Below are 14265 nucleotides of genomic sequence, written 5' to 3'. Positions count from 1 at the left end.
ATCCAGCAGATGTTAGCAATTTGATCTTTGGTTCCTCTGCCTTTTCTAAAACCAGCTTGAACATTTGGAAGTTCACTGTTTATGTATTGCTGAAGCCTGGCTTGGAGAATTTTGAGCATTACTTTACTAGCATGTGAGATGAGTGCCACAAAGAGTCAGACACGACTGAGCGACTGAACTGAACTGAACTGAGATGAGTGCAAAAGTAATTATGTAACACAAATGCTATGCGCCAACACAGTCTAAATCTCTTCTTGTTTATTTCCTTAAAACTAATATGAGGCAATATCATTTTGGGGATACTTTTATGACAACACAGCTTGATTAATGCTCCATCTATGGGATCCAATCACTCCCAAATATATAAATATTTCTTAAACTTAACACAGAGAATTGTAATTATATATTTATCAGAATTTCCACCTGACCTGTAAATTCATAAAGATCCCGGGAACCTACTTTGTCTTTCTACCTCTGGGACTTAGCACAGATTGAGCACAGTGATGATAATGACTCTTGAGTGGATAGTTGAATAAATGCAAGATTACATCTGTCTTGGGGGTTGCCAGTATGTCATCACCAAGTATAGTAAGACTTTGTAAGGTGAATGCTTTTGTTGACACAATTAGCAGACTTTTTTCTTAGATGTCCAAGTCTAGCTCTTCTAAAAATGTTTTGAATTGTAGACTAATGTATAATTATTTTATACAGTTCATAGAAACTTTAGTGGCCCCTTGAACATGTGCTGTATGTGATATGCTGTGTCTTTTGTCTAATATTTGTCACCAGTGCCTGTTCCTACTATTTTATGAATCAGCAGCTGAAGGCAGGCATTATCAACAGTTTTTCTTAAGCAGACATATAGATTTATGTAATGACCAACCCATGTTCTTGAAAGAAATTAAATGTAGCATTTTCACGGTTTTCCTAATTTTCTCTGGATCTCCTGTTCCCTGTCTTTGGTTGGTTTGGTTTATAGAATCCAAAGCTAAGGGTGCTACTGTCATAAATTAATATACAAGTAGGTTGACTTATGTTGTGGTTATAGATTGAATGCAGTTGTCTTTCAAGAGATGTCATTCATTCAAAAATATCTTAAAAGAACTTCCTTCTGACAACTGAAAAAGAAACTGCTTCACAGTGATAATAGAGTTCCATCCAATCTCCATTTTTTGCAGTTTTCTTATCATTGAAGGAGGTTGAATAAAAGGTGAAGGCACAATCTGAAGACACAAAGAATAGGTAAACTCAACAGCCAAGAATAATTCAGGCAGTTCTGGAAGTCTAGGAGCAGAAATGATGCTTAATACACACATACACCATACAGTGGAACTCTGACTCTACAAACCAAATTACCTAAGTGTAACAGAAGGAGAGGGGGCAACAGAAGATGAGATGGTTGGATGGTATCATGGACTCAATAGACATGAGTCTGAGCAAACTCAAGGAGATAGTAAAGGGCAGGGAAGCCTGGAGCACTGCAGTCCATGGGATCATCGCAGAGTCGGACACAACTTAGCAACTAAACAAGAACACATTTGTCTGATTATCAAGGGAGTAAACCCAAGGTTAGACATTTTAAGGGGCAAAATTCTACAGTATGACGGGTGTCACTTTGGGCACTCCATATAAGAACTTGCTGAGTCATGTATTCAATAACAGTTGAGAGCAATGGGTACCTGACAGCAAGGGTGATAACTTAGCTTACTAATTGCTATGTGATTCTGAAGGTTGTTTGCACTTCTTCAGTTTTTATTTAGGGGCTTCCCAGGTGGCCCAGTGGTGAAGAATCCCCACAATGCAGAAGCTCCAAGAGATGTGGTTTCAATCCCCAGGTCAGGAGAGTAGGAAATGGCAACTCACTCCAGTATGTTTGCCTGGAAAATGCTACAGATAGAGAAGTCTGGCAGGCTATAACCCAAGGGATCACAAAGAGTCAGACACCACTGAGCACACATGCTTCTAACTATTTAAATGAAGCCGAAAAAACAGCCTCAGTAGAAGAAATCCATTAAGAACATAGATTCCAACCATACAACAGAGTTGGGTCCTGCTTGGAAACAGTCAAAGCCAGCAGGACTTTGAGTACCATCCTGGCAAAGATGTAGTAACATTGCATAATGGTCCCACTGTGAAGATATGAGGCTGGTGAAGAGCAGCAGCAGCAGCTGTGTTGATATACTTTTAACAAAATGTGAAAAGAATTGCTGGACAGTCCCTCTACCTTCTTGGTCACACAGAATTGCAGGCACAGCACCTCCACAGCTTTCACAATGAACACACACACACATACACACTGCCAACAGACAGACAGATAAATTCATGCTCAATGCCCGTATATATGGACATCCTATTTATGAGGGACAGACAACCAGGACACGTTTAAAATACCAGACAAAGCAAATTTAATGAAAATAAATTTTCACGGATCTCACATGAACAATTCAGAATGAGAGCTCTGCTAAAATATATGTCCAAAAGGAGAATTGTTACCCAAACTGTAAATCCATCCACCCCTCTACCCTGGTCCAAATTTGAATGACAAATTCAGATGATTTTTATCCCAACAGTCCTGGTAAGCTGAAATCTGAAGATCTATCAAAGTGAACTGGGATTGGCTCATTATAATTTCATCAGAGAGAAGCACCAATGGAGTGAAGTGTCCAGACAGCAGAATCTAGAAGAGGAAAATTGGCTGATGGGTCTCAGTCACGTGTAAGTTTGAGTGCAGGGTTTCTCAGTAGAAGCTAGAGGACCAGTATCTTCCATAGTAACACGGGCGGTAGCAGCCATATCCATAGCCGCCATAGCCAGCACCATAGCCGCAGCCCAAACCTCGGAAGCAGCCATAGCCACAGCCATAGTTGCAGCCCAGACCGTCAAGGCCATAGCCCAGGCCACCGTAGTAGTTGCTGTAGTAATAGCTCATCTTGTCAAGTGTTAAAGATGTAGAAGAGAACAAAGCCTTTGCTTGCAGAATATGAACTGCCCTGCTCCCTTGAGGCCTTTTATACACCCGTGTAGTAGGTGTGGCAAACCAAAAGCCACCGTGCCTTGCGTTTTAACAGCTAATTTGCATGAAAACATCATTAACATTGTGTTTATTTAGAGGAGAGGCACTCACACTCATTAATGCTGGAATTCCTTTACTGCTGCTTCTTAAATTCCTGAAGGTATATCATATAACTTCAGTAATAAAAAAAAAAAAATTTACTGTCTGTAACCAAGCTTCATGAGTTTGCATAACTTGAGGGTCATATATATTATTTAACCCTGCTTTGAAATAAGAGTGTCATTCCTCTGCAGATGTAAAGCACAGATTCATAGAAACTCCAGGCCTCAATGAGATCATATCATTTAATCATCAATATTTCCTCTACCTTAGCTTTTGCAGAGAAACCAAATGTCTAGATAAGTACTGCTTTTGCTTTCTTTTAGTTTTTTGACAGAACTGATATTGATATTCAATTGCAAATAATTTTTTTAGCCAGCTCTTTGGAAAAGATCCTGATGCTGAGAAAGATTGAGGGCAAGGGGAGAAGAAAACGACAGAGGATAAGATGGTTAGACAGCATCATTGACTCAATGGACCTGAACTTGAGCAGACTCTGGGAGACAGTGGAGGACAGGGAAGCCTGACGTGCTACAGTCCATGCAGTTGCAAAGAGTCAGACATGACTTAGTGACTGACTACACTGACAACATGACATCAGTTCAGTTCAGTTAAGTCGCTCAGTCGTGTCCGACTCTTTGTGACTCTATGAATTGCAGCAGGAGGCCTCCCTGTCCATCACCATCTCCCAGAGTTCACTCAAACTCATGTCCATCAAGTCGGTGATGCCATCCAGCCATCTCATCCTCTGTCATCCCCTTCTCCTTCTGCCCCCAATCCCTCCCAGCATCAGTCTTTTCCAATGACTCAACTCTTCTCATGAGGTGGCCAAAGTGCTGGAGTTTCAGCTTTAGCATCATTCCTTCCAAAGAACACCCATGACTGATCTCTTCTAGAATGGACTGGTTGGATCTCCTTGCAGTCCAAAGGATTCTCATGAGTCTTCTCCAACACCACAGTTCAAAAGCATCAATTCTTTGGCGCTCAGTTTTCTTCACAGTCCAACTCTCACATCCATACATGACCACAGGAAAAACCATAGCCTTGACTAGACAGACCTTTGTTGGCAAAGTAATGTCTCTGCTTTTCAATATGCTATCTAGGTTGGTCATAAATTTCCTTCCAAGGACAACATGACATAGTGACTGACAAATATTGACAACAATATTTTTAGGCTAATTTATTGTATGTTTTTATATGGTTAAATGGTATTAACTTTTATGTGCATCAACATTTCTTAATCATGAAATATCTCAAATATATTTTCTAGTAAAAACTAAGTATGTATATAACTTGGGTGTGTGTACAACACCTCTGTGTGTCATAATGTAACACATGCATTATTTGAGGTATATAGAATAAAATATTTATATTGAAAAGTATATTTTAGTACATGTGCATGCATACTCAGTTGCTTTAGTTGTCTCCAGCTCTTTGTGGCCCTATGGATTGTAGCCCACCAGGCTCCTCTGTCCATGGGATTTCCTAGGCAAGAATACTGGAGTGGGTTCCCATGCTCTCCTCAAGGGGATCTTCCCAACCCAAAGAGCGAACCCTCATCTCCTGTGGCTCCTGCATTGCAGGCAGAGTCTTTACCATTGAGCCACCTGGGAAACCCATATTTTAGCATACTAATATCTAAAATGGAGCTTGCCAGATGGCACTAATGGTAAAGAACCCGCCTGCCATGGAGCAGACCTAAGAGACACAGGTTCAATCCCCAGGTTAGGAAGATCCCCTGGAAAAGGAAAGAGCAGCCCACCCCAGTATTCTTGCCCAGAAAATTCCATGGACAGAGGAGCCTGGTGAGCTGCAGTCCACAGGGTCACAAAGAGTCAGTCATGACTGAAGTACACTTTGCTGTTGTTGTTGTTGTTTGGTTGCTAAGTTGTGTCCAACTATTTTGCAACCCTGTGGACTGTAGCCCACCAGGCTCCTCTGTCCATGGAATTTTTCAGGCAAGAATTTTGGAGTGGGTTTCCATTTCCTTCCCCTGGATATCTTCTTGACCCAAGGGTCGAACCTGCATCTCCTGTATTAACAGGCAGATTCTTTACCAATGAACCACCAGGAAGAACTAGAATTATTACTGATGAGACAAATACTATATTTGGAATGATAAAATGATAATACCTTAGATAATATCACAAAATTCTGTAGGTTATACATACATCTTACAATGTACCAAACCATTAAAAATTGTGAATGTTATTATCACCAAAAAATAGTATATGAACACAGCATTTTAAATATAGTTGCAAGAAATGTATAGACTGCTAGTAACCAACTCAAGGCACGTAAAATTAATAAAACCTAGTTACATGACTTCATAGACTACACATCTTGTAGCTTAGTGTGAGACCGTCAAATTTCTAAATTATTGAGATACTAAAGAATTTCTTTATCAAAAAACATCAGTTTTACCATTTCCAATTTCCCTTCACATATAGACAAAATGATGGTAGTAATTCTGCATATTTTAAGAGCCAACTTTTGTAGTTAGGTAATTACAGAAAGAACTAAAGAAATTAACCATTTGAAAGCCAAAATCATGATTATTAAAGGAATTTCATCTCATTTTTTTTACAAGATTCATGCTGGAGTCTTATAGGGATGGGGGAGCCTGGTGGGCTGCCGTCTATGGGGTCACACAGAGTCGGACACGACTGAAGCGACTTAGCAGCAGCAGCAGCAGCTAATCAGTAACAGGAGTATTGACTAGTTTCCCAGGCATATGGTATAAAGCTAACCTACCAGAGTCAAAGTGCTCACTTTGATATGACTTGACAGGGACTATCAAAGCTTTATTGAGGTTCTCCAGTATGTCATAGTTACATTGAGGGATACAAGTATTCTTCAAGTCGAAGGAGATATTAATATGGGACTTCACATAATTCTAGTAACATTGGGATGATTAAATACACTGTATAATGAATTTATTAAGTTATGTTAGTCTTACATCATTAAACATTTAGTTTATGTAACTCCCTATGTTCTGACTGTTGACCTGGAACACAATCTTCTGATTATGTTCAGTCTTAGCATTCCTTACCTTGGACGAGGGCTATCTCCTTACTGCCGCCATTCCCGACCTTCAACGTGGGATAGCTCCTCTAGGCCCTCCTGCACCTGCGCAGCCACCGCTCCTCAGGATGCTCCTCCCCGGCCGCTGGCACTGGCCTCGGGCGTGGATGGCTCCTCCCAGCTACCGTCCCTGGCCTCGGGCTCGGGTTGGCTCCTCAGGGTCACCGCCCTTGGCCTCCGGTGCGAGGTGGCTTCTCCCGGCCACCCCTGACCTCGGACGCAGGGTGTCTCCTCCCGGCCGACCCGACCTCGGTATATGCAAAAGCAGAGACATTACTTTGCCGACTGAGGTCCGTCTAGTCAAGGCTATGGTTTTTCCTATGGTCATGTATGGATGTGAGAGTTGGACTGTGAAAAAGGTTAAGCACCGAAGAATTGATGCTTTTGAACTGTGGTGTTCGAGAAGACTCTTGAGAGTCCCTTGGACTGCAAGGAGATCCAACCAGTCCATTCTGAAGGAGATCAGCCCTGGGATTTCTTTGGAAGGAATGATGCTAAAGCTGAAACTCCAGTACTTTGACCACCTCATGAGAAGAGTTGACTCATTGGAAAAGACTCTGATGCTGGGAGGGATTGGGGGCAGGAGGAGAAGGGGATGACAGAGGATGAGATGGCTGGATGGCATCACTGACTCGATGGACGTGAGTCTGAGTGAACTCCGGGAGATGGTGATGAACAGGGAGGCCTGGAGTGCTACGATTCATGGGGTCGCAAAGAGTCGGACACGACTAAGCTACTGAACTGAACTGAACTACCATTCCTTAGAAGAAAAGAGTAAGCTGATTATATTGGGTTTAAGTCCTTTGGCCATGAAGACAGTGATATCTAAGGGTAAATTAACAAATTGGCTTCTCATTATGATTTCATTCCCCATATAAAATAGAAATGATGGGGAGATAAAATGGTCTAGGGGTATGTCCGTTTCCCTGTAACAGAAATTTGTCTTTGTAAATTAATAAAATGATCAGATTATAATTTAGATTTCCATGTAGGCTAACTATAAGGAGAATTCTCAAATCAAGCATACTCAATTATTACATTTCCTGCAAGAATTATTTCTTTTCCTTTCTTAATGGGTTAGCTTTATGTTGTACAGATGATCCACTTGAACTTAATGTTCATTGGCCCCTGATAAATGGATTTGTTCTCAGTGTACTGACTGAACCAAACCATCTAACTGAGCCTGTAAGTAGAAGAGCTAGATTTTGGAGAGGGATAAAAATATCAGAGCAATTAATGTTTTTCTAGGAAACTTCCAGTGATTTGACTTTTTTCCTTGGATGATTCCATGTACTTCTCTCTGTCCTCTGTGAGCTAAGCAGAATCAACTGAATAATGAAGTTACTTTTATCAACATATACCTGGGACTAAACCTTATATTTATTGTGCTCCAGTAAACGTATTTATTCAGCCTATTATTCTGAAAGTGTGTTTTAATAGGTAAAAATTTTTGGGACTTAAGCCTGGAAGGCAGTATCTCAAGTAGACCTGAGAGAACTTCTCCAAGGAGAGGGGAAGATCCGGGTTATACCGAAGTTTCGTAACAAAAAATATGTAGTTTGAACTTTAAAAAAATATTGTTAAAGAAAACCAGATATCCCAAGTTAAGAACTTTAGCACATTTCTATGTATGGGAAGATGCAAGAGTTTGGGCTCACTGAAATAGTTCCTTTCATTTATATCTCAGCTACCCTAACACTAACCCTTACATCAGGAAGTGAAGAAGAACCAAAGACCCTCTTGATGAAAGTGAAAGCGGAGAGTAAAAAAGTTGGCTTAAAGCTCAACATTCAGAAAACTAAGATCATGGCATCTGGTCCCATCACTTCATGGCAAATAGATGGAGAAACAGTGAAAACAGTGACAAACTTTATTTTTCTGGGCTCCAAAATCACTGCAGATAGTGACTGCAGCCATGAAATTAAAAGACACTTACTCCATGGAAGGAAAGTTATGACCAACCTAGAGAGCATATTCAAAAACAGAGACATTACTTTCTCAGCAAAGCTCCGTCTAGTAAAGGCTATGGTTTTTCCAGTGGTCATGTATGGATGTGAGAGTTGGACTATAAAGAAAGCTGAACACCGAAGAATTGATGCTTTTGAAATGTGGTGTTGGAGAAGACTGTTGAGAGTCCCTTGGACTCTCCATTCTAAAGGAGATCAGTCCTGGGTGTTCATTGGAAGGACTGATGCTGAAGCTGAAACTCCAATACTTTGGCCACCTGATGCAAAGAGCTGACTCATTGGAAAAGACGCTGATGCTGGGAAAGATTGAGGGCAGGAGGAGAAGGGGATGACAGAGGATGAGCTGGTTGGATGGCATCACCAACTCAATGGACATGGGTTTGGGTGGACTCTGGGAGTTGGTGATGGACAGAGAGGACTGGTATACTGTGGTTCATGGGGTCACAAAGAGTCAGACACAACTGAGCGAGTGAACTGAACTGAACTGAACCCAGGGCCAGCATCCTGTGTTTTTCACATCCTGAGCTCCCTTTGGGCTAGCTCACCTAGAGAGTGGCTGCAATCTGATGGCTGCCAAATTGTAGGTATTCCTCTCCTGCCTGAGTGCCCATAGGGCTCACCAGGTCATAGTGGAGGGCTGCAACCACTGATGAAGGTGACATCCTTGTTACTGATACAGTATGAAATATTGCATTCTTCAGTTTCCTCCTCTTGGTATGAAATTTGACCAATTTTTTACCCAGCCCATTTTTAATTCAGTTATTAAGCAATATCCTGGGCTACCCTAAACAGATGAGCAAGAAGGTATATATGATCTATTACTGCAATGGTCCTGTGCATACCTCAGTCCTGTAGTTCACTGCCTCAGCTTCTATGGCAACTACAGATTGTTTCTGCTCCTATTAGTACAGGCTTCTCCTTTGATGTATTAGTAGGTTAAATAGTATATTTCGTTTTACAATCATTGTGTTCATTTAATTCATAAAGATCACTTTGTCTCTCTTTACCATTTTTTAATACCATAAACTATCCATCAGGACTACCAAGGCTTTTATTTTAGATGTTTGAAATTTCTGCTTTATACTCCATTGCTTTTTAGATGACTTTTATACTGCAACCAAGACAATCTCTCCCAAGTCAGAATCCTAGCAGCCTAAGATGGGTCTTATATAAACAGTAATATGAAAGTAAAACACAACCTGAATTGACATCATGAGTGCAGTTATTAATTTTGAGTTTTATTTAAATACTGCTTTATTTAGATCTTTAGATCTTTAGAAATACTGCTCTAACTAAATATATATATATATATATGGCATTTTAATGCCATGAGAAATCTCTAGTGGTAAAACACTTATTAACTAAAGCAATATTTAAAAAATCACTATATGAATTCAAAAATCCAAATATCATAAAGCAAAAAAATGGGACAAGGGTTAATAATCTTACCTCACAGGATTGTTATGAGAAGAAAATGATTGAGAGAAAGGAAATTAGTACAGAAGTTCTTACTGCACAAACACTTATTGTGTTGGCTTCTATTATTTTGAAAAATGTAAGTGAATGCATTTCAAGAATTTAAGAAGTCAGCAAATTAAAATGGACTGGAATGGGTGAATTTAAATCAGATGACCATTATATCTATTACTGTGGGCAAGAATCCTATAGAAGAAATGGAGTAGCATTGATAGTCAACAAAACAGTCCAAAATGTAGTAGTTGGATGAAATCTCAAAAATGACAGAATGATCTCTGTTCATTTCCAAGGCAAACCATTCAATATCACAGTAATCCAAGTCTATGCCCTGACCAGTAATGCTGACGAAGCTGAAGTTGAACAGTTCTGCGAAGACCTATAAGACCTTCTAAAACTGACACACACAAAAGATGTTCTTTTCATTATAGGGGACTGGAATGCAAAAGTAGGAAGTCAAGAAACACCTGGAGTAACAGGCAAATTTGGCCTTGGGGTACAAAATGAACCAGGTCAAAGGTTAACAGATTTTGCCAAGAGAATGCACTGGTCATAACAAACACCCTCTCCCAGCAACACAAGAGAAGATTCTACACACGGACATCACCAGATGGTCAATACCAAAATCAGATTGATTATATTCTTTGCAGCCAAAGGTGGAGAAGATCTATACAGTCAACAAAAATAAGACTGGGAGCTGACTGTAGCTCAGATCATGAACTACTATTTTGCCAAATTCAGACTTAAATTGAAGAAAGTAGGGAAAACCACTAGACCATTTCAGTATGACCTAAATCAAATCCCTTACAGTTATACAGTGGAAGTCAGAAATAGATTCAAGGGATTAGATCTGATAGACAGAGTGCCTGATGAACTATGGATAGAGGTTCATGACATTGTACAGGAGATAGTGATCAAGACCATCCCCAAGAAAAAGAAATAGAAAAAGGCAAAATGGTTGCCTGAGGAGGGCTTACATATAGCTATGAAAAGAAGAGAAGTGAAAGCAAAGGTGAAAAGGAAAGATATACCCATTTGGATGCAGAGTTCCAAAGAATAGCGAGGAGAGATACAAAAGCCTTACTCAGTGATCAGTGCAAAGAAATAGAGGAAAACAATAGAATGAGAAAGACTAGAGAGCTCATCAAGAAAATTAGAGATACCAGTGGACATTTCACGTAAAGATGAGCACAATAAAGGACAATAATGTGGTCTGGACCAACAGAAATAGAAAATATTAAGAAGAGGTGGCAAGAATATACAGAAGAACTATACAAAAAATATCTTCATGACCCATATAATCATGATGGTGTGATGACCCACCTGGAATGTGAAGTCAAGCGAGCCTTAGGAAGCATCATTATGAACAAAGCTAGTGGAGGTGATGGAATTCCAGTGGAGCTCTTTAAAATCCTGAAAGATGCTGCTGTGAAAGTGCTGCATTCAATATGTCAGCAAATTTGGAAAACTCAGCAGTGGCCACAGGACTGGAAAAGGGCAGTTTTCATTTCAATTTCAAAGAAAGGCAATGGCAAAGAATGCTCAAACTACTGCACAATTGCACTCATTTCACACACTAGCAAAGTAATGCTCAAAATTCTCCAAGCCAGGCTTCAACAGTACATGAACATCAACTTCCATATGTTCAAGCTGGATTTAGAAAAGGCAGAGGAAACAGGTCAAATTACCAACCTCTGTTGGATCATCTAAAAGCAAGAGAGTTCCAGAAAAACTTCTACCTCTTTTTTATTGACTATTCCAAAGCCTTTGACTGTGTGGATCACAACAAACTGTGGAAAATTCTTCAAGAGATGGGAATACCAGACCTGCCTCCTGAGAAATGTATATGTAGGTCAAGAAGCAACAGTTATAACTGGAAATGGAACAACAGACTGGTTCCAAATCAGGAAAGGAGTACATCAGCACTGTATATTGTCACCCTGCTTATTTCACTTATATGCAGATTACATCATGTGAAATGCTGGGCTGGATGAAGAACAAGCTGGGATCAAGGATGCCAGGAGATGTATCAATAACCACAGATATGCAGGTGACACCACCCTTAAGGCAGAAAGTGAAGAGGAACAAAAAAGCCTGTTGATGAAAGTGAAAGTGGAAAGTGAAAACGTTGGCTTAAAGCTCAACATTCAGAAAACTAAGATCATGGCATCTGGTCCCATCACTTCAGGGCAAATAGATGGGGAAACAGCAACAGATTTTATTTGGGGGCTCCAAAATCACTGCAGATGGTGACTGCAGCCATGAAACTAAAAAGATGCTTGGTCCTTGGAAGAAAAGTTATGACCAACCTGTACGACATATTAAAAAGCAGAGTCATTTCTTGGCCAACAAAGGTCCATCTAATGAAAACTATGGTTTTTCCATTAGTCATGTATGGATGTGAGAATTGGACTATAAAGAAAGCTGAACACTGAAGAATTGATGCTTTTGAACTGTGGAGTTGGAGAAGACTCTTGAGAGTCCCTGGGACTGCAAGGAGATCCAACCAGTTCATCCTAAAGGAGACCAGTCCTGGGTGTTCATTGGAAGGACTGATGTTGAAGCTGAAACTCCAATATTTTGGCTACCTGATGTGAAGAAGTGACTCATTGGAAAAGACCCTGATGCTGGGAAAGACTGAGGGCAGGAAGAGAAGAGGACGACAGAGGATGAGATGGTCGGATGGCATCACCAACTCAACAGACATGAGTTTGAATAAATTCCGGGAGTTCGTGAGCAGGGAGGGCCTGGTGTGTGGTGGTTCATGAGGTCGCAAAGAGTTGGACATGACTGAGAGAATGAACTGAGCTGAACTAAAGGGAATGCTTCTCTTAAAACATATAAAACATACATATCATCAGTAAGTTTGGTGCATATAAAAAGCATTCACCTAAAAGTCTTAACAGACAGAAGAAAAAGATATTCCCTTACCAGAGTAAAAGTAATATTCTCCCAGATAATTCTCTCAGCTGGATGCATGCACAGCGTGAAAGGATGTTATTTAAGCAGCTGGCATATGATGAGTTCAGATGGGATATTTGCTTAGAGAACAAACTAGTTACCAAGGAGGAGGGAAATGGGGGAGGCACAAGATAAGGGTAGGTGGGTTAAGAGGTAAAAACAACATCTGTATAAAGGAAATAAGCTAACACTATATATTGCACGGCAAAGGGAATACAACTGATATTTTATAACTTTAAATGGAGTATAATCTATAAAACTACTGAATCACTATGTTGTATACTTTAATACATTTGATTGGCCAAAACATTCATTCAAGTTTTTCCATAACATGAATTTTTTGACCAACCCAATTGTATTTATTGTAAATTAACCATGTTTCAAAAAATTGCACTAAGCAGATCAAGAACACAAGACCCTCCCAGGGTTCTGAGCTGCCAGGATATTTAAATGTGAGCAGACCAATGAATTGTAGTAGACCAATGAAGATGGCAATAGTCTTCCAATGAGAACTGAGGTTAGCCCTCCAACATGAAATAACACACAATTAGTAAACTGTGGTAGGTTTAAATTCATTCATTCTCATATTTAATCATTCCACAGATATACATTTTTCATGAACTATAGAGTCTTGCATGAAGTTTGGGGGATAATTTTATGGAAAACAAATCAGGGGTCTCTGTCCTCAAGAAGCATGCATTTTTCTAGCTGAGAACAAATACAGACAGACTAGATGATGATGAATTCTATGAAGGTAAAAGGTGTACAGCAGGGGCTTAGAGCGTGCAGCCAGGAAGTTGAAGTTTTCAGTAAAGTAGATAGGGATGCCTCACAGAGAAGAAAATTTTGAGACAACTGAGAGAGAATATGAGGAAGCAAAACGTACCAATGTTTGACAGAAGACCTCTCCAATTAGAAGGCACAACAAGCACTAAGACACTGATGTGGTCTGGAATACAGAGGAGTACTACGGGAAGAAAGGTATTGGGAGGCTAAAAAAAATGGAGGTGTTTTTAGGGGCCTCTGGAGGAATCTGGATTTTACCCTGAATGAGACAATAGATAGCCGAGTGTTTACAACCAAGGAGTATATGATCTTCCATGATCTATACCCCTGTTATCATCAGTTTCTGTCTCATGCACCAGGTGGCGCTGGTGGTAAAGAACCTGTCTGCCAATGAAGGAGGTCTAAGAGATGCAGGTTTGGTCTCTGGGTTGAGAAGATCCCCTGGAGGAGGGCATGGCAATCTACTCCAGTATTCTTGCCTGGAGAATCCCATGGACAGAGGTGCCTGGAGGGCTATGATCCATAGGGTCATAAAGAGTTGGACATGACTGAAGCAGCTTAGAAGCAGTAGCAGCAGCAAGAAATTCTGAAACAGTTTCAAATTTCTGTGCTTGAACTACCAACAACTTAATACATTGTCTGTCTATGTTTACTTATCTTGTCTCCACAGTGAGCTATCTTAGAAAGGGCACCACTCCAATGAAATATTTTACATATCTAAAAGCAGTCAAGATCTTTATGAAATACGTCCCATAACAGAAAATACATTCTACTTGTAGTTTGCAGAAAACGAACATCTGGAAACAAGATGTGGGTCATTACTTTGGAGTTTCAAGCTAGTATTAATAATAAATGTTAATAAACCTTGGGAACTTATTCTAT

General features: G+C 40.1%; 1 protein-coding gene across 1 annotated transcript; it reads right to left on the bottom strand.

Moving 5' to 3' along the window:
* Window positions 1–2737: 2737 nt before the first annotated feature.
* On the bottom strand, window positions 2738–2929 carry LOC138087125 (keratin-associated protein 20-1-like). Its single transcript, XM_068982047.1, has one exon. The coding sequence runs from the start codon at window positions 2927–2929 to the stop codon at window positions 2738–2740; it is 192 nt and encodes a 63-aa protein (XP_068838148.1).
* Window positions 2930–14265: the final 11336 nt, after the last annotated feature.

The sequence above is a fragment of the Capricornis sumatraensis genome, chromosome 1 (genome assembly GCF_032405125.1).
Source record: "Capricornis sumatraensis isolate serow.1 chromosome 1, serow.2, whole genome shotgun sequence".
In the NCBI taxonomy this organism is placed as follows: domain Eukaryota; kingdom Metazoa; phylum Chordata; class Mammalia; order Artiodactyla; family Bovidae; genus Capricornis; species Capricornis sumatraensis.
Note: the sequence above shows the minus strand (reverse complement) of the source record. Positions and strands in the feature narration are given on the sequence as shown.